Raw genomic sequence first — 20,712 nt, 5'->3', positions numbered from 1 at the left:
TTGACAGTGCCTTTTCCTCTCCGCTGATGATCAATGGAGCAAAGATGAGTAGCTCACCTGGAGACGCCTGCTCTGGAGGCAGGAGAGATCAATTTCCCCCTACTCATGTCTTGTCTGACTTTGTGCTTAGATCTTTACTTAGATCTTCACCTCCATGAAGACTGAAGACTTAGGCCTTATCTGCGGATAGAGGCTCGGAAATGAGGCAGGTGAATCCCTTACCTTACTCTCTCCGTATTCAAATGTCCTTAGTTGCCTTGAGTTATCTCCACCCTGGAGGTTTCAAGACCACGTTAATATCCAGCACCAAATACTTGACATTTTCAGTCTCTTGGGACATGGCTATTTCAGACGTCTCCTGCATGTCAGCACCTGGCCACACTTCAGAGAACTGTGTTGCTGTTCTTTAATTGGCCTGTGAGAAGAGAGCGCATTATCCGTCTGCAACAATTCCATGAGATCCCCCAGAGATCAAACTCCCCGTGGCACACAGAGGGAAAACTGAAAACTGCCTCCTTGGTGTGGGCAATTTGAGCTTCAGTGTGTTAATGAGGGGGATGTGGGGATGTTCTTATGCTAACTGAGTCTGATGTATGCTCTCCCTGTGTGGAGCTAAACTGGAGAGACTTTACACTGTGTGTGTGCACACAAAGGCCCCCTGTGTGGAAGTACAGTGGTAGCTGTGAGGGGGGGAAGGAAATCAGGAGCACAAACTGTAAGTACCTACCAGGTGGGTGGAGAGGAAACAGTGTCAGGCAATTGTGTACGGCGTGAAGTGAGACAGCAAGGTGAGAGCTGTTTGTCCACACTTCTCCTGACATCACGGCATCCAGAGCTCCGCCAATAAATCAGCTGCTTTCCAATGTTCTCCCTCAGCCAAGGGGACCATGGCTTCCTCTGGAGGATGGTGCATGAAGAGATGTCGTTTGGATCATTTCCATTGGCTGAGCTGGTGAGTGAAGCCTGCCCAAGACCTCTAGCATAGACTTCCAATGCCTTGCACTTTTAAGGAGAGCCAGATTAAGGGGGAATTCTCTGCTCTTTAGCCACATGAGATTTCTGGTATGTAAATTCCTAAGGAGGGAAGAAAGGAGGGAAAGGGATCCTTCAGATGGTGGTTCAGCCCCATCTGTCTTAGATACCCACCTGAGGATGAGATCGGTTCTCCCCTAGAGAAGTGATCAAGAATCCTCCCTTGTCCGCAGGGAGGGCATAGATGAAACCCCTCAGTTCAGCCGGCTTCTCAGCAGAGCTACCTTGGGGGGGATCCAGCTCAGAGAATTTTGCCTTCAATCGCTGAGGCATGGATACCTCTGCCCAAGCTGAGATGCCCGACTTATCCATCTGAGCTGCTCGCTAGTCTCCTGCCTTAGTCCTCAGAGACAACCTGGCACTTCTAGAGGGCTTTTAGCCATGTATATGAGGCAAGATGAGCCATGACTCTCCTGGGTGCCTTTTCTCCATCCAAAGAAGAGGGGCAAGCTGAGGAGCTGAGATAAGAGTATTTCGTCATACATCTTCCAACTTGGTCAGCAGAAGTCCTTCCCCTGACTCTGAGATGGCAAAATTTACAAAGAGGAGAGTCTCACCTCTATTAGCTATGCTGAGCAGCAGACGTCAGTGGAGGAAATGGAGGTATTTGCAAAAGCTTCCTGTGCTGAGACGTGGAAGAAAGCAAATATAAGACCACGAGTCCTTGAGTAATGACTGTCATGCTAGCCTGCCGCCCTGTGCTGCTGCCGTCTCAGTTGGAAACCCTTGTGATCAACTGAAGAGGTGAGAAAACATCTTCCAGCGCCATGTTGTCATGCCAGTTTTCTGTTCCCTTGGTCTCATTTGCTGAGATTGCAACTCAGTATTTCCTGCCTTGAAGAGCGCAGGTATGTTATTCCCTTCCTCTGCAACAGCCTTTCACGTAGCTGGAGACCCTCAGCCTGCCGTCCACAGTTTCCTAAATGGGATTTTCATCTCGTGGAAGCAACTGCATTCACCATGTTCTAAAGGAGATGCCTGCGCTTGATCCAATAAATAATTCTCTATGTTCATTTGATGGTGTAGGCCTGACCTTCAGGGTCAGATCTAGTTGTCCAAACGCGTTTCTGCAGCAAAGGATTTCCATGACAATTTTAACTTAGGGTAGATGCTGTTTTCCCATATTTCTGCACCAACTACTTTTTCAGGGATGATGGCTTTGTTTCACTACTAGTAGCATCTGAAGGACCAGCACAGGCACGCAAACTCTCACAGAAACTTTCCTGTCTTTGCAGATGGATCTCAACACTTGGGGGCACATGGCAAATGGGACGAGTGCGGAAGAATTTGTCCTTCTTGGCTTTCCATGCACGTGGCATTCCCGGGTCTCCCTTGTGGTGGTATTTGCACTGACGTACTCCCTGACAGTAACAGGCAATGCGTCCAGCATAGCCCTCGTGTGGATGAACAGCAACCTCCGTAGCCCAATGTACTTTTTCCTCTGTAATCTCTCCTTTCTGGTGATCTGGTACACTATGGGTGTTGGTCCCAAAGCCATAGGAGTCATGCAGGGGACTAGCCAGACCGTCTCCTTCAGTGTCTGCATCCTCCAGTTGTCCTTTCTTCTCTCCCTAGGCTCCACTGAGTGTTTTATCCTTTCTGTCATGGGCTACGACTGCTACAGAGCCATACGCTACCCCTTGAGATACAGCTCCGTCATGAACAGTGTCCTCTCTGCTCGGCTGGTGCTCAGCTCCCGGCTGGGAGGCTTTCTGGCCATCTCACTGCTGGCCTTTCTGACATCCAGGCTGATGTTCTGTGGGCCAGATGTCATCAATCATTTCCCCTGCAATATAGATTCCTGCCTTGCCCTCTCCTGCAGTGACACGTGGCCCGTGGAGCTAGCGACCTTCCTTGTCTCCGTAATTATTGTGGTGGCCTCCTGTGTGCTCACCCTGGTCTCCTACATGTCCATCCCCTCTTCCATGCTGAGAATCCAGTCAGCCCATGGCCAGAAGAAGGACTTTTCCATTTGCTCTGCCCATCTCGGTGTCATCACGATCTGGTATGGCTCCACCATGTTCCTGTATGTCAAGCCATCGGCCCAGACTCCCTGGATCTGAACAAACTCATCAATACCTTTAACAGAGTTGTAACTTCTTTGTTGAACCCCTTCATTTACACACTCAGGAACAAGGAAGTGAAGCAAGCTCTGGGGTGGGCTTTCCAGAACAAATGAAGTGGCTTTTCAACGGGCCTCAGTGGGAGCAAAGAGATTCACCCCCTCCCTCCCACGACTTCTGCCCTGCAGAAGTTCCTCACTGAAGTGTAAGTGCACCTGGGCATCACAGGGAGTGAGAAGCCACTAGTTCCCCAGTGAGCTCATCTCACTCACCTTACAGCCGTCTTAGGCTGGGCTGAGCCTCCATTCTAAAGCTCCCACCTCTGTTCACTCCTGGGTAAATTCAGAATGCCTCACAGTGCTCTAAAGACCAGCGCTCGGAAAGGGTCACAAACCCCATCCACAAGCAGTTCTCCGACAGAACACTGGAGGAGTGGTCCTCCCACAGGATGGTCTTCTGGTTTGCTAAGTGCTTCATTTTGTCAGGGACTCATCTGAATCCCCTAAAGAAGTCCCAGCAGCTGGCTCACTGCTTTAGGAAATGGACATGTATTTCTCCATTTAGTCTGACATGTTCTGGATGCATCTATGCCCCATTCTTGCAGCTGTTCCACAGAATCATGCTCTGGTTCAAGATAGAATTTGGCAATGTCTGGTATCTCTACCTATAGCCATTATTCCTAGCATAAGACACCCAAGAAAACTTACACTCCCCTTCCTTCCCTCTATCCAGTGTCTGAATGTACTTTTTTATTTCTAATTAAAAATATGCAAATCACTATGCTTCCTGCTAGATGTGTCAGGGCATTCCCACATCTACAGCCCCACATCAGGTTTCAACAGTCCATCGTTCCACCCATTTTGGGCTTTGTTGTGGAAACACCTTAGTGTGATTGGCAAAGTCCCCAAACTGCAGAGCTGAGAAAGGCTGGCTGGGTAGGAAGTCTCTCTTTACACTCACTGGGAGGACATTAGCACTTCCAAAGGGCACCTGATCTTCCCCTTCCAATTTTCATTTCAGAACAGACGAATCACGTTCTCAAAGCTCTTCTTTCTGCACACTGACAAAGGGAGTCCACGTGAGCACTTCCTAAGGAGGAGGCATCAACACGGCAGATATACACTTTTATGAACAGTGTGGGGTTGATTTCACCTGAGTGTAGAGCTCTCCAGGTGAGATGATTGAGTCCGGACTGAACATCTCCTCTTCCCTTCTGGAAGCAGTGGCGCCTCTGGAGGTGATTCTCCTGTGTCCACCTGTGCTGGGCACTTGGCTCTTAGACCTGCAGCCAGGCCCAGGCAGCAGTGCCCAAGGACAGGCTGATGCCCACCCTTCTCAGCTGTGCTCTCTTTCTCAGTGGCACTTGGGAAAATCCCTGGGACAGCCCGCCGAGGCTGGAGAAAGAGCCTGAGCCTGGATCTGTCCTCAGGTAGCCATCACTGCTTGTCATTCCTTGCTTTGGGGGAGAATTGTGTCTGTGGAGCGCTGAAGCCCCCTGCAGCCCTGGAGAGCAACCAAAAGCAGGACCTGAAATGTCCAAGGGACCCGAGACACAGCGGAGTGCAGGACACTCAGGGCTGCCGTCAATTCCCCATCAACGCTGCCTAGTGCCCTCTGAGATAAATAGGGGCATGCAAAGCCTCCAACAGGGCTGGCAGAGCAGACCCACGTCACTTGGGAGAGGCAGGTCATCCTGGAAGAGCAGTGGGACAACAGCCAGGTACCCTAGGCTTTCTCAGGTGAAGTGGATGATGCTTCATGAGCAACAGACTCCAACTGATAGGGTGGGATCCAGCTGGAAAGCCAGCACCCTCCAGCTGAGCTTCCACATGCAGTGCTGGGGTGGGATTGCCTGAGAACAGGTCCCCAGAACCATTCCTGTTGCCTATGGGAGGAAACAAGATCACGAGATGTGGTTACCAGCTGTTGGACAGAGAAACCAGCATGGACTCAGGGCCACAGGGGTTCCTCCCAGCCGAGCACTGGCGATTCCCCTGAGAAGGAGAAGAGACGTGAAAAAGAGTGGGACCACTCTCTGGCAGTGCATGAGTGCAGGAAGGGTTTGAACAGACAATCTTGTCCAGCGTCTGGCTGATGGGTCTTTTTCACTTGCTGAGGGTTTAGCTGACACCCAGATGCGGGGCAAGGAAGGGTTCTTCCCTTCTTGGGCTACTACGGCCACGTGGCAAAACCATAAGAGCAGTTGTGCCTCCTACCACAAGCTTTGTTCTCCAGCTGTGGCCATCGGTGGAGGCACAGGGAAAGGGAACAAGAAGACAAGCTGATGGGTTACTTGCCCTGAGCACTCGCTCCAGTGTACCAGCTATTTTAAGCAGAGGGCATTTACAAGCCTGGTTTGGCTTGTGTATGGTTCAGCCTCCAACGGGTCTGCCTCAAGTCAGGTTCCTTGGACTCTTTTCATCACCAAAGACCCTGGATCTAGATACAGCTGTAAAATTCATGCTGGCATGTGCTTCACAGCCTCAGCCTCACCACAGCCCCCAGGTGCTGCTGCTGGGCAGGCTGGGCTCAGAGCTACATGCAAGCAGTGGCGGGGAGGGAACCGCTCCTCAGAGCACCCCCCACGTTTCTGTGCACTGCTGCAAGCTGTGGGCACCAGTGTGGGCTCAGTGCACAGAAATAGGCAGCGCTGTCCTGGAGCTCGGCATCCCGCACATGCAGAAACACCTGGGAGTCCTCTGCAGACAGCACGGAGGAGAACCTCCCTGAATCATCGCGAGCTTTGTACTTATACACCCATAGCAGCATCTGAGGGGACTGGTTTGGGAGCTGCTTGTACCAGTAGACATAGGGATTGGAACTGCTGGTGGAGAAATTGCAGTGCAGCGTTGTGTTGTGTCCTGCCTGGATGGTCCTTTCTGGAGGGAACTGGAGCACAGAGTCCTTCTGCGCATGACCTGTAAAGCCAGAAAGAGCTTTCAGCTTTGCTTGCCTGTGTAGCTGTCCGTCTATCACTTCATCAGCTTGCTCACTGTCCCCACTTTCCAGCTCACTTTTCCTAGCCTCTGAAAGGCTGAGCTGTTTGTCCCTGCACGCTTCTTTCTGCAGGATCTTGCCACTCCTCACATCCCGGATCATCCTGCTTTTCAGCAATACTCACTGGTCTTTCAGTCCGCTGGTTCTCTCCATATCTGCCTCTGAGCTATGTTAACTGCTGGTCTCTCCTTCAGCAGCAGCAGACATGAGCTGTAGATTTATCCAATACATCTCGGAGAGAAGCTCCTATACGCTGCATCGCTCCGTTCCCTAACATCTTTCCCTCTTTCAGGCTTTATTTATACTAGTAGCACATTCAGAAATGCTCAGTACCTGCAAATTTAAGGTGAGTTCTTATTCCTCCTTTGATGCCCATTGCTCCTGACATGTCCCAGATTATTTGCTGCACCTGTCTGCAGCCCCTGCTCTCCCTACAGAAACACTCCCAGATCCCCCAGGGAGTCAGGACTCACGTCTCCTCCCTTCCACCACCGGCGGCGCAAGCTCTTGCCTCATTCTCCCCAGCCTGAAAGTCACATCTCACCAAAGTCTGCCAGTCCCACCAGCGCTGCCAGGAAAATCAGGACCAGGTCACGCTCTCCCTTCATGGGGTGCCCAGGGACCTGCCAGCGTGAGGGACCCGATGCTTGCAACTTCACCTCTTCTTCTGCCTCTGCCAGATCAAAGAGGCCTCCAAACCACAGCTCAGAGGGTGGAGCAAAACTCTCTCCCTGCTGCTCCAGGCAGGCCTCTTTGGGTCTGTCCCTCAACCTCGGCCACAAGAAGGCTCTCTAGAGCCTCATGGTTTAAGTACTGTCCATCAGAGGGAAAGGCATCCCTTCCAAACTTCTCCTGACATCAACCACCCAGCCAGCTGCACAGGCCTGCACCCAGCTCTGCAGGAGATGGAGAAGGCACCCCTGTACCCACCCATGTCCACCCTGTCCCTGGGACTGTCTGGATGGAGAGAGGACACACTGAAGTGCCTGGACCCTGGTGTCGCACACCCTCCGCCTTCGCCTCTGGCCATGGAGGAAGCGCCTGAAGAGAAACATCTCTGTAAAGAGCATCTGCTGCAGAAACCAGCCGCACAGGGACAGACACACTCCCGCACTCTGGCAGGGGGAGGACACGGCAACACAGCTCTGCGTTGTACAGGTAGTCCCTCCGTGTCCCTTCACCTGCCCACATTACCCACAACCTCCAGCTGCTTGTCCCACCCTGGGCCCCAGAACCCCAATACCCAGGCAAGCCAAAGGCCTACTTGATTTTAATGTCTTCCGATGTCTGCTGCCTGGAGCAGGGCTCCTCTGCCACTTCTCACCCAGGGCCCTTTGCTCACACCGTTGGCAGGGACTGCAGGAAGCAGGTTATTAGCATAGCAGCCCTCATTCACAACCCCGCTCCCACAAGGCCTTCGGGGTCCTGTTGTTGAGTTGAGGCCATGGCAGAAGGACGGTGGGCTGCCCTCTGCTCTCCAATGACTGCAGACCTGCCAGGAGTTCCCTTGTAGTACAACCATAGCTGCCACAACAGTCCCCAGCTGAGGCAGGGAAGAGGGCCCAACCTTTCCTCTCTGCCTCTGAAGCCTGCGAACATGGACTTTCACAGCTGTGTCAGCTCCTACAGCCACACAGGCCTCTCTGGGGACTGGCTGGGCCCAGGACCCCATGCCCAGAGGCCTCTTTCCAGCTCTCACTCACCTCAGACCTTCAGCCCCGCAGGGCAACTTAGCTGATCTCTTTGTGGCTCACTCCTGAGGTCTGAGCTTGAGTCTCAGATGTGTCCTTCAACAAGTGCCCAGCTCAAGCTTCCCTCCTATCTCCTGGACTTCACTTCAACACCAAAGGCTCTCAGTCTGAGGTTAAGGGGAATCCTGTGCAACAAGCTCTATGTCCTGAACACCAGCCACTGTGGGATACACTTGAAGGCGTCTGTGACAATCAGTATCTCCTTCTCATGTTGGTGCCGAGGTGGAGCTGCCAGCTCTACAGGATGCCTTTCCAACACCAGCAGGAGCGCCTTGGAAGCGGGCTGTGGAGCTGGAGGCTTCAGTTTGTAATTGTGTATCTGAGCCTATTTACAAGGTTACCAGCAAGAAACCACTTCTGCTTGTGGTCTCAAAGCAAAGGCTTGTATTTGCACTGTACCAGTTGGGTCTTTCTGTTCTAACAGGGCCCGGCTACGTCAGTGGGGTGGAAGAGATCCCCAGCCCCTGCCCGTTGAGCAGCAGCAGTGCCCGGTTCGTGTGGCAGGACCGAGGGCTGCCCGGCTGCCCGTGGGCAGGAGGGTCTCTGCTGCCCGCCTCCCCGTGCAGAGCAGAAAGGCGCTGCTCCTCGCCGGGAGCCAGCGGGGCCGGCGGCTGCAACCGCTCCTTCCCGGGCACCGCCGGAAAACCGCCACCGCTCCCGTCCCGATTCATTCCGCGCCACCGCCACTGTGGCGGGGGATTTCAGTCTGCCTCCCGGTGGGAGTGCGGGGGTGATCGGGGGGTGAGGGGCGGGAGAAGGTTTCTGCCCGGTGGGCGGCTCTGGAGCCGCGTCGGGGGGACCTCCCGGGGCTGCGGGGCCTCGGCGGGGGCTGCGGGGCCTCGGCAGTCCCGGTGCCGGTGCCAGTACCGATGCCGGTGCCGGTGCTGAAGCCAGTGCCATTGGGGCGGGGGAACCGCCCCGGGGCCGGGCGGGGCCGGGCGGGGCGAGGCGGCCCCGGCGGGCCGAGCGGCAGCGCCCCCTGGCGGGCCCGGCCGGGGCTGTCCCCCCGCCCCCGACACACGCGCCTGGCCCCGCCCGCGGCGGTTCGTGCCCAGCCGCAGCCCCGGCTCCTCTCCCCGTGTCTCCCAGGGCGCAGTAATACACCGCCGCGTCCCCGCGCCGGGGCCGGGCGAGCCGCAGGGCGCTGGACCGGCGGTCTGCCGCCACCGACAGCCGCCCCGGAGGGTCCTGCAGATCTTTGGTGCCTTTGTGACCGCTCACGATGAATGCGGGGCCTCGGCCCGGGAGCTGACGGTACCAGTGGATGTAGTCGGTGATCTGTATGTTGGGGTGTGAGCAGTTGATGCTGATGCCGGTGCCCTCGGTGGTCTCTGCCAACGGCTCCTGCTGCACCTGGGCTCTGCCCGCAGCCACTGCCGAGGAGAAAAAGGAGAAAAAGAAGAAAAAACAGTCAAACCCTGCTTTGTGCCCAGCCCTGCCTGCTGTTTCCCAGACCAAATCCCGCAGAAGCACTCAGGAACAAAGAGAGATGATGAGGAGAAGAGTTTCCAGAGGATGTCAACACGTGCACTAATGGAAGTGTCCATTAATAGGTGGTGGCGAGGTGAATGCGTGAAGGATAGCTGGAAGGGTGGAGGCGTTGAAGAAAAAAAGGGGGATAAAGGAAAGACAGAAATAAAGTAGCAAGGGGGAAGGGATGACCGCATGAGTTATACGGCAAGACACAGAGGAAAGGAAGGAAACGGGGAGGCCTGGAGAAAGGCTAGAGCGATGAGTTTTCTGGGGGAACGTGGGATGGCAGCAGAGGGAGGGCTGGACGGGAGGATGGTTCGGGGGCAGAGGTCCGTGAAGAAGCCAGAGGGGACGGCAGGCTCGAGGGAGCTGCGGGGGCCACCCCAGGCCCAGCCCCGGCCCCCGCCGCCAGCCCCGCGCACCCAGGAGCACCGCGGCCAGCCCCGCCAGCCCTGCGCCCCGGCACCGCCGCATGCCGCCGCTCCGCCGCCCGCGCCTCGCTGCCCCCCGCCAGCCCCGGCTCTCTGCTCCGGCACCGCCGCCTCCTCTCCCCCGCCTCCTCTCCTCTCCTCTCCGCCGCCGCCAGCTCCGCCCCGGGGCTGAGCCCTGCGCCGGCGCCGCTCGGGGTCTCGCCCGGGCTAAGAGTGCTCGGTGGCTCTGCAGGGCCACAAGCTGCTGTCCTGGGAAGTGGACTGTTCCCCTCCTCCAGCCAGGGCTCCCCAGCAAGAACAAGCGTGCACAGTGCCCGCTGCAGCCGGGGACAGCTGCAGGGCCCTGACCCAGGAGATGGACCAGCTTCCCATGGCTGTCTCCCAGCTCAGGGGCTGGAAACAGCCGCCACTGATTCCCTGCGGATGGCAGTGAGGAGGCTGAGAGCCTCCCTTCAGCTGCCCCTCCGCAGTCCCAGCACAATGGCTAAGAGTTGTGTTGTGGCAGAGGGGGTGTGAGGACACATGTGCCCGTGGGCGTGCAGGGGTCAGGGAGGGCCGGGAAGCGGGGGGAATCCCAGAGTCAGAATGTAAGTGAGAAGGGACCTGCAGAGGTCCCCTCCCTCTAGATAAACTCCTGCTTGGAACAGTTCCCATTAGATCAGGCTGCTCCAGGATGGAGATTGCAGAAACTCCCAGGGCAATCCATTCCAGCTCTCACTTTTTCTTTTAGCCCGTTGCTTAACTAGAACTCCCCATGTTCCAGCAGCTGTTCATTGCCTCTACTCCTGTCACAGAGCACTTCCACAGTCTGGTCCATCTTCTCTGTTTCCTTTGAACAAGTAGTTCCTGGACCTGCTGGGAACAATTTGGCTAACAGAGATCAGTGTACCTATCGCCTGTGTACACCCTGTGGTTGGGTGTCATCCCCAAAGCTGCAGGAAGTGCCGACCTTCCCACTACTCGTGGCGTTCATGAAAACATTGGAGTATTGGTCCTACTGCTGATCCCTGAGAGACCCCAGTAGTAAGTGTCTGCCAGCTGGGCTTTGCACCACTGGTCACAACTTGTTGAGCCTGGTAGTCCAGCCAATCTTCCACCCACCTCATTATCCTCTTACTGAAGCCATTCATCTCCAATTTGGTCATAAAGGAAGTAGGAGAGAGGCTGTAAAGGTCTTGCTCAACTCTAGGTACACAACTCCCCTGCCCTTTCCTTGGTCACAGTGCCCGTTAACCTCATGAGAAATCAACGAGGTTGGCCCTCAGCTACGCTAGAGCCTCAGCTCAGAAGCAGCTCCACAGAGAGGGAAATCGGCCCTGGCTGAGCTCTCCCAGAAGAGCTCCCTGGCAGCGTTGTCACTGAAGGTCACTAAAGAGAAGAGGGGAAGGCCTCGACTGCACTGTCTCCAAGTTGGACCTGAGCCCAGGCAGACAGAGATTCAGGAGGGGAGATGGGCTCAGGAACTTCACACACCATGGACAGCCCTTGTTGGAAAGAGGGTCTGTTCTGGACATGCCTGTGGGACAGCAGCAGGCTTTGGGAGATGTGGTCTTGAATCCAATGTCCCTTCCCTCCCAGGGGCAGTTGCTGGGCACTCAGACTGAGATTCTAATGCAGGGCATGAAGGTGCTTGTGGGCTGAAGTCCAAAGCAGTCATCAGTTCTTTGGATTTCCTTGTGCAAGCCACAGGGTCTGTCCTTCCACCCACCGCACAGCAACATCAGGCTCCATGTTCCTTTCATTTAGTACCTGTTCGGTCCAAGGTCTCAGCCCCTGCCCAACATGACACCAGGTTGATGGGCTGCACAGGTACATTTGGCATTGACATGGACATGAGAGAGGGCTGTGTCCCACCCCAGACACCACCGACACTGCATTGGAAGCAGATCCACTCAGGGATGGCCAGCACATGGTCAGCAGGATTCCTCAGCCTTTCTCCCTGCCCATAAAGCCATCCCCATCCTTTTGAACTCTCTAGCACTGGGGAGAGCAGCTGTGTCCTGGCCTGGAGAGGCAGGCAGGGGGGACTGCCAGCCATGCTGAGGCACTCCCAATGTTGTTACACTGAATTCAACCGAGAATCCAAGCTGGAGTGAAACCATCTTTGTTGGGGCCTGAAATGGGCAGCAGCGGAGTGTGAGCTTTGGAAAGGAATAGGAGGGCTCAGGAGACAGGGGCTGCATTTCAGTTCCCCCTTCCCTGGACAGATCTCTAGCAGGCTGGTGCCATCACCGTTGGGCTGCACTCAGGCTCCTTCTGACCCTGGGAACCTGCTGCCCTGTCGTGCTCATGGAGAGAGCAGTGGAGAGTGTCTCTGCCATGAGCAACACATTCCCTTGTGATGAGAGACACACAAGGACACACACACACAGGCTCATGCACACCCGCATGGAATTATGCACAAATTTGTGCTCCCACGTGCATTCACACAAACCTGTCTGCTTACAAGTACACACAAGACAGGAACACAGATAGGAACACACGGACCGTGGACTCTACTGAGGACCCCTGAGGACTGGGCAGTCTTAATCAGGATGGGGTCAACACCTAGGAGCACAGCCTAGGCAACAACAAGCAACCATTGGGGAAAGCAGAGGAGGGAAGGAAGGAGATGGACGTGGCACGTAGTCATGCATGGTAACCCTTGGGCATCCAGCTGAGAATGGCTGGAGCTTCTTCCTGAGAATGATACTGCAAACAGCCCCACCAGACTGACCCAGGCTACAATCACTTGCCTGCTTGGACCCGTCCAGCACTTGAGCTGAGTCTTCTGCCCGTACTGCTGCATTCCTGCCCAAGAAATTCTGAGGCCTTTCATACCTGTGCTCAGAAGAAGCCTTCATTGAGGAATGGTCATGGCACAAACCTGGACATGAAAAGGCAGCAGTGCAGGAAACCAAAGCACAGGCCATACCATTAGCTGTGATGGTTTGCATTCAAGATGAGCTTGTCAGAAAATTGTTACCTCTGCAAAGGGTGCCTCTGGTCCTGCGGCAATGAAGGGCAGGTATAAAAGCCAGCTCAAGTCCCCACTCTCCCATCCACTTCTCTTGCCTCCTTCTCCTTGGGAACAGGTGAGTCTGAAGCCCCTTCTCCTCTTTCGAAGTGAAGTCTTGAGTCGATGGACATCTCAGCTGATACTGGCTCTGTCCTGTCCTGTGGTTTGGATCGTCTTGTCATGAGAGAGGGAAGCGGTGAGAAGGTCTGCTTAGAGAGAGGGTGGGAGGTGACAGAGGGGGCTTTTGGATTACGAATTCAGAGAGAGCCTCCCTGTGCCAGGCTGCTCTTTGTAGGTCGAAGGATACCATGTGGCTCCTGGCACAGCTTCCAGCTCCCCACTCAGTAGTGGCCTTGGCTCCTTTGTGACAGGGTAACCAAGGTGCTCCTCACTGTCGTGGTTTAACCTCAGCCGGCAATGGAGCACCACACAGCTGCTCGCTCACTCCCCCCCATCCCCTGGTGGGATGGGGGAGAGAATTGGAAGAGTAGGAGTGAGAAAACTCATGGGTTGAGATAAAAACAGTTTAACAATTGAAATAAAATAAAATAAAATAATAATAATAATAATATACAAATCACGTGATGCACAATGCAATTGCTCACCACCTGCCGACCAATGCCCAGCCAGTCCCTGAGCAGCGGCCCCCCTGGCCAGCTTTCCCCCAGCTTATGTACTGAGCATGACGTCACATGGTGTGGAATGTCAATATGGCCAGTTGGGGTCAGCTGTCCTGGCTGTGCCCCCTCCCAGCTTCTTGTGCACCTCCAGCCTTCTCAATCGGTAGAGCATGGGAAGCTGAAAAGTCCTTGACTAGTGTAAGCACTGCTCAGCAACAACTAAATCATTGGTGTGTTATCAACATTATTCTCATACTAAATCCAAAACACAGCACTGTACCAGCTACTAGGAAGGAAATTAACTCTATCCCTGCCAAAACCAGGACAGTATCCACCCCTTATTCTATACCATCTACGTCATGCCCAGGTCCCCCACTTTCCAATACATTTCCATTAATCACCACCCCTTTTCCTGTTTTTGATATATATATATACAGACAGATATCATTCCCTTCGTCTATGGGCCATCCCTCTAAAATGTTCGGTGAATTCATTTAGTCCATGACTTTGGGCTCCATCTGTCATCATAATCTTTCAGGGCAGGAAAGATGGGGATGGTATGTGGTTTTGGATTGTTTCATGTTGAAGTCAGTTCTGGTTGCAAAGCAAGCCATCATCACTGTGCTTTGCTTGGTTTCATCAAAGTTCATTCTTCATTAATCTGGGTGATTCTTATTGTAATCATTGGTATGGCATATAATATTATGTAGCAATTAACATCACATAATTTAGATCATTGGCTATTCTCACCCAAAATCAAATCCCCTTGAGGGACACATCGGACTTCCCCATCCTTCCGCATTACCCACCAAGTGCACCCAGGTCCTTGAGCAAAAGCAATCCCACGGATGGGTTTGCCTTTGCCCGAGGCAGGAATAACCCAGACTGTCTTCCCCAACGTATTTTTTATGTGCACTACAGGGACTTTATTCCCATCTACTGTACGTAAAAGTTCTGACTGGGCAGGGCCAGCTCGATTGGCAGATCCCCTGGTGTTGACTAACCAGGTGGCCTTTGCTAAATGCGTATCCCAATGTTTGAACGTCCCGCCACCCATTGCTCTCAGTGTAGTCTTTAACAGTCCATTGTATCGTTCAATTTTCCCAGAGGCTGGTGCATGACAGGGGATGTGATACACCCACTCAATGCCGTGCTCTTTGGCCCAGGTGTCTATGAGGTTGTTTCGGAAATGAGTCCCATTGTCTGACTCAATTCTTTCTGGGGTGCCATGTCACCATAGGTCCTGCTTTTCAAGGCCCAGGATAGTGTTCTGGGCAGTGGCATGGGGCACAGGATAGGTTTCCAGCCATCCGGTGGTTGCCTCCACCATTGTAAGCACGTGGCGCTTGCCTTGGCGGGTTTGTGGGAGTGTGATATAATCGATCTGCCAGGCCTCACTATATTTATATTTCAGCCATCGTCCTCCATACCAAAAAGGCTTTAACCGTTTGGCTTGCTTGATTGCAGCACATGTTTCGCATTCATGGATAACCTGTGCAATAGTGTCCATGGTCAAGTCCACCCCTCGATCACGAGCCCATCTGTATGTTGCATGTCTTCCTTGATGGCCTGAGGTGTCATGGGCCCACCGAGCTATAAATGATTCACCCTTATGTTGCCAGTCCAGATCCACCTGAGCCACTTCAATCTTAGCAGCCTGATCCACCTGCTGGTTGTTTTGATGTTCTTCAGTGGCCCGACTCTTGGGTACGTCAGCATCTACGTGACGGACTTTTACAACCAGGTTCTCCACCCGGGCAGCAATATCTTGCCACAATGCGGCAGCCCAGATGGGTTTGCCTCTGCGCTGCCAGTTGCTCTGCTTCCATTGCTGCAACCACCCCCACAGGGCCTTTGCCACCATCCATGAGTCAGTACAGAGATAGAGCACTGGCCACTTTTCTCGGTCAGCAATGTCTAAAGCCAGCTGGATGGCCTTTACTTCTGCAAATTGGCTCGATTCACCTTCTCCTTCAGCCGTTTCTACAACTTGTCGCATAGGACTCCATACAGCAGCTTTCCACCTCCGATGCTTTCCCACAAGACGACAGGACCCATCAGTGAACAGGGCATATTCTTTCTCATTTTCTGGTAGTTCATTATACATTGGAGCCTCCTCAGCAGGCGCCACCTCCTCCTCTGGCGATATTCCAAAATCTTTGCCCTCTGGCCAATCCATGATCACTTCCAGGATTCCTGGGCGACTGGGGTTTCCTATTCGAGCCCGTTGTGTGATCAGTGCGACCCACTTACTCCATGTAGCATCAGTTGCATGATGTGTACAGGGGACCCTCCCTCTGAACATCCAGCCTAGCACTGGCAGTCGGGGTGCCAGGAGGAGCTGTGCTTCAGTGCCAATCACTTCCAAAGCAGCTCGAACCCCTTCATATGCTGCTAATATCTCTTTTTCAGTTGGAGTATAGCAGGCCTCAGATCCTCTTGCCCGGGCCCTAGCAGGGCGTGGAGTGGAGGAGAGAGCGGTGGGAGCGGGGCGGTCGTCAGGGCTGCGGCCCACAGAGGCGGCGGGGCCGGGGTGGGCGGGATGGGAGGGGATGGCACCGGAGAGCGCAGGACTGACACACTATGTTCTCACTTCGCCCCACATAATCTATCTCCTCACGTCCTCCCTTCCCTGGCATCTGGGGACACCAGAAATGTCCTTCAGGGCACGTGATCATAAGAATGGGCAAGGGGCATGAGAGGCAGAGGACCCCGCTGGGGTCAGCACCCTGGGCTCACCTGCTCCTGGCCTGTCACAGAGAGCATCTCTGCCAGCAGAGGTGCTTCTTCTGACGGCACTGCCTGGTTGTGGGATTGCCCAGGGCTGCCCATGGCTGGGCGTTCCCCGTGGCACTAGTACTACCGTGATGCAGTGCATGGCACAAGTACTTGCCCACAGAAAGCACGGACCTGGCATGACATCTCCCACCTGCTTTGGACTCATGGAGATGCACTCTACATTCATGGAGCGCAGGTGTAGGACAGACAGAAGGTGGGACCTGAGAAGGCAGTGTGGCACATCAGTTTGCTGAAATCACCACTAAGTCAGGGACCTGGGACATGAGAGGGGTGGATTCAGAAAGTATCCGTGCCCCCAGGGGGAGTATAAAGGCCCAGGAAGGCCACGAGGGTACTGGAAGAGTTTCCACGGAGCCCGAAGTCATCCTGTGCTCAGTCAGCCTGAAAGGCCCTGTCTGGCTGCGGGAGCCCTGCAGGGCCAGAAGGGCAGGGGATCAAGGGGAAGGAAGGTCCCTGGGCCAGGAGGGACTGTCCTGGGCTCCTCGGCCCTGGAGTGTGGAGGTGACTGGACTTAACCCCTACAAGTCTCGTCCTGACAGCTCAAATGCTGGGTATGCCCTGACGATTAACGGAGTATCTAACAAGCAGCAGAGCTACCCAAAGCTTCATTTCAGCTTAGCACTGTGGTGCTCAGTGACGTCCAAGGTGCAACTGCAGCTCTTCTCCCAGTCCAGGACGCCTTATCTCCTCGTCTGTCTGGTGTGTAAGTGTGGTGCAGTGAACAGAGCAGTCTGTCAAACAGTGCCAAGTGGGTCTCTGTCATCTGTCTGGAGGAGTGTTTTAGGCGACATGGTGTCTTTGGGATCACTGCCCCTTTGTGACTTTGGATTGGCATGGGCCATCACATCTAATGGAAAAGTCACCCACTCAAAGGGATCTCAGTCCCAGAAGGGAGACCATTTCCTGGATTTCAGAAAATACAAGCTTAGTTTCTCAGAAACACTTTCTAGAATAAACTGACTTCTTTAGCCTTATCAGAAATAACCTGTCATGCTAAGAGAGGATTTGTTTGGGCCAGGCAATGGGACCTGATGAGATGCATCCCCGAGTCCTGAGGGAACTGGCTGGTGTAGTTGCCAAGCCACTCTCCATGATATTTGAAAAGTCATGGCAGTCAGGTGAAGTCCCCAGTGATTGGAAAAAGGGAAACATTGCACCCATTTTTGAAAAGGGTAGAAAGGAGGACCCTGGGAACTACCGACCTGTCAGCCTCACTTCCGTGCCTGGGAAGATCATGGAACAGATCCTCCTGGAAGCTGTGTTCAGGCACATGGAGGACAGGGAGGTGATTCGAGACAGCCAGCATGGCTTCACCAAGGGCAAGGCTTGCCTGACCAACCTAGTGGCTTTCTATGACGGAACGACTACATCAGTGGACAAGGGAAGAGCCACTGATGTCATCTATGTGGACTGCTGTGAGGTCTTTGACATGGTCCCCCACAACATCCTTCTCTCTAAATTGGAGAGAGATGGATTTGATGGATGGACTATGCAGTGGATAAGGAATTGGTTGGATGGGCGCATCTGGAGGGTAGTGGTCAACGGCTCAATGTCTGGGTGGAGATCATTGGCAAGTGGTGTCCCTCAGGGGTCGTCTGTATTGGGACCAGTACTGTTTAATATCTTCATCGGTGACATAGACAGTGGGATGGAGTGCACCTTCAGCAAATTTGCAGATGACACCAAGCTGAGTGGTGCAGCTGACACACCTGAGGGACAGGATGCCATTCAGAGGGACCTGGACAAGCTCGAGAAGTGGGCGTGTGTGAACCTCATGAGGTTTAACAAGGCCAAGTGCAAGGTCCTGCACCTGGGTCAGGGCAACCCCCGGTAGCAATGCAGGCTGGGGGATGAAGGTAGAGAGGAGTAGCCCTGTGGAGAAGGACTTGGGGGTACTGGTGGATGAAAAGCTGGACATGAGCCAGCAATGTGCTCTCGCAGCCCAGGCGGCCAATCGTATCCTGGGCTGCATCAAAAGCAGCGTGGCCAGCAGGTCAAGGGAGGTGGTTCTGCCCCTCTACTCTGCTCTGCTGAGACCCCACCTGGAGTGCTGCCTCCAGCTCTGGAGCCCACAGTACAAGAAAGACACGGACCTGTTGGAGTGCGTCCAGAGGAGGGTCACAGAAATGATCAGGGGGATGGAACACGTCTCCTATGAGGAAAGGCTGAGAGAGTTGGGGTTGTTCAGCCTGGAGAAGAGAAGGCTCTGGGGACACCTTCTTGTGGCCTTTCAATACTTAAAGGGGGCTTATAAGAAGGATGGGGACAGACTTTTTAGTAGGGCCTGTTGTGACAGGACAAGGGGTAACGGTTGTAACTAAAAGAGGGTAGATTCAGACTAGATGTAAGGAAGAAATTTTTTATGATGAGGGCCATGAAACACTGGAACAGGTTGCCCAGAGATGTTGTAGATGTCCCATCCCTGGAAACATTCAAGGTCAGGTTGGACGGGGCTCTGAGCAACCTGATCTAGTTGAAGATGTCCCTGCCGTTTCAGAGGGGTTGGACTAGATGACCTTTAAAGATACCTTCCAACCCAAACCATTCTATGATTCTATGAGGGAACCTGGGTCACCAGAGAGTCTTCCACAGTCACAGGCAGTGCCTGTCCTATTCCTTGAGTCTACACCAAATGCCATCGGGAGGGGCAATGGAGGTGTCTGTACAGGAGACAACACAATGCAAAAATCATCAGAACACATCTCTGCAGCTCTGGTGGCCAGGACCTCTTGAAATATCGGGACCTTCCAACAGTGTAAATTGGATAAAACCCTTCCAAAAACAGGGGCCTCAGGCTGATTGGCAGAGGAAGGAGGAGCAGGGTTGCCAGAACCTGCTCAGAGGAGGGATGACTGATGCAGCTTCCTGCACAGAGGGAGGAGGATCACCACACATCTGTGTGCCTGTGTCAGGAACAAAGACTTTAGTTCTCTGCTTGCCAGCACAAGGACACTTTCCAGTGCTTTCCCAAACTCTAGAGCACTGTGGAAGTGGCTCCGTTGGAAGGGTCGAGTTGCCACAAGCTAAGGACCCTCAACCTCAGGGCTGGGAGCATCCAGGCTGCACTCCTGGGACTCAGGAGCAGAGCCCAGCTACTCCTCAGAGCTCCAGCTCCAGAGGTTTTCAGAGCTCTTCCTTTGCCAGGATTACCTGCTTCTCTCTTCCCCTGCGCTACACTCTAGCCTGGCATTTTCTCCCAAGGTTCAGAGGCGATGTGGGCACTGAAGCTCCGTGAGGCACGTTAGTCCCAGCTTTTCCCAGTCACCTGGCCCAGGGCATTGACTGGCAGGTACAGGACTCCAGGCAAGTGCAGCCTCGGCATCACAGTGCTCCAGGCAGCAGGCCACAAATGTTGCTAGCCACAACCACAGCACCCTGGTCTTTGCAGAGAACCCAGAAGCTGAGGAAAAGACCTCATGGTGATCCACATCAACCCTTCATCCTTGACCCACGGCTGGTGTCTGTCAGAGCAGCACCTACTGAGCTCACCAGCCAACAATGGAAAATCCTGACACAGGCGTGCTTTTTACACACACGGTACACATCTATTATGGCTGCCCGGTGGCTAACAACAGCAGCAGCTGATTTAGCAACGCTGCAGCTGCTTTCTGAGAAGATTTCTAACAAACCCGTCTGGCTGGCACCTTGCTTCCTGATGCTGGACTTGCAGAGAATAGCTAGGAGCTGGACCCCTTCCAAGGGAGGCAGGTCATAGTAAGAGGTGATCCGAATAGGAGTCTCTCAGGCCAGGTGAGGACCCCTGGAACATGCCAGCCCTGCTGGGAGGCTCTCAGGGCACAAGGCTTGTCCTCCTGGTGGCTCTGCAGTGCTGGGCACAGCCTCCTGCCACCGCTCTTCTTCCTCTGGAGACTGCCCCAGTGCTAAAAGCAGATGCGGAGACAGACTTCTCAGCAGTGCAGCTCCATGAGCTCTAATGAGCCAGGTTAACTGACAGATGTCAGGGCTTGGCTCAGGCAGTTTGAAATCTCCTCCTGATGCCACTTGCTAATGAATATTTGTTTGGCTTTTGAAGAGAGGGTATTTCTCTTAAGGCAGCTTCACCAGGCCAGCTTCCTCTCTGGTGTCCCAGCCTCAGCATTTGCAGCTGCAGAGAATCTGGTTCACCCCAGACACACAACCCTTTGCTGCCATGTGAGCGTGTCAGGGCGGCACCTCTCCCTGCATTGAAGGTGGAACGGGTCCCAGACCTCCACAACCACCCTACGGCGATCACCAGGGATGGGCTGTGTCTTGTCAGACTTTGGGATTACTTTGACTTGTTAGGTGGGGAACCCCTGGACCTACAGCAACAGGGATGGTCTCTAGCTTTGACTTTGTCTCTCATGCACACACTTTGTGCCTGAACAGGCTGAATGTCCAAACAAGACCCCGCAGCTTGGACCCCAACACACCTTCTCTCTTTCCTGTAATGAGAACACAATCGGTTGAACTGCTTCTGTCCAACCCACAAAAGCCCCAAAGCCCTCTGCTGTCATTAAACCCAACAGAGATGGCTGGTGCCTGATTTACCTTCTTAGCGCTGGGCTT

At 54.0% G+C, this 20,712-nt stretch overlaps 1 protein-coding gene across 1 annotated transcript; it reads left to right on the top strand.

Annotated features, from left to right (window-relative positions):
* The first annotated feature begins 862 nt into the window (after positions 1-862).
* Positions 863-3,211, top strand: LOC143169583 (olfactory receptor 6F1-like). The gene is given in 3 exon segments (XM_076357054.1): positions 863-952; positions 2,268-3,078; positions 3,081-3,211. Coding segments are annotated over 3 exon segments (1,032 nt in total).
* The last annotated feature ends 17,501 nt before the right edge of the window (positions 3,212-20,712 follow it).

Source organism: Aptenodytes patagonicus, chromosome 20 (genome assembly GCF_965638725.1).
Source record: "Aptenodytes patagonicus chromosome 20, bAptPat1.pri.cur, whole genome shotgun sequence".
Lineage (NCBI taxonomy): Eukaryota > Metazoa > Chordata > Aves > Sphenisciformes > Spheniscidae > Aptenodytes > Aptenodytes patagonicus.
This window is presented reverse-complemented; position numbering and strand designations above follow the sequence as displayed.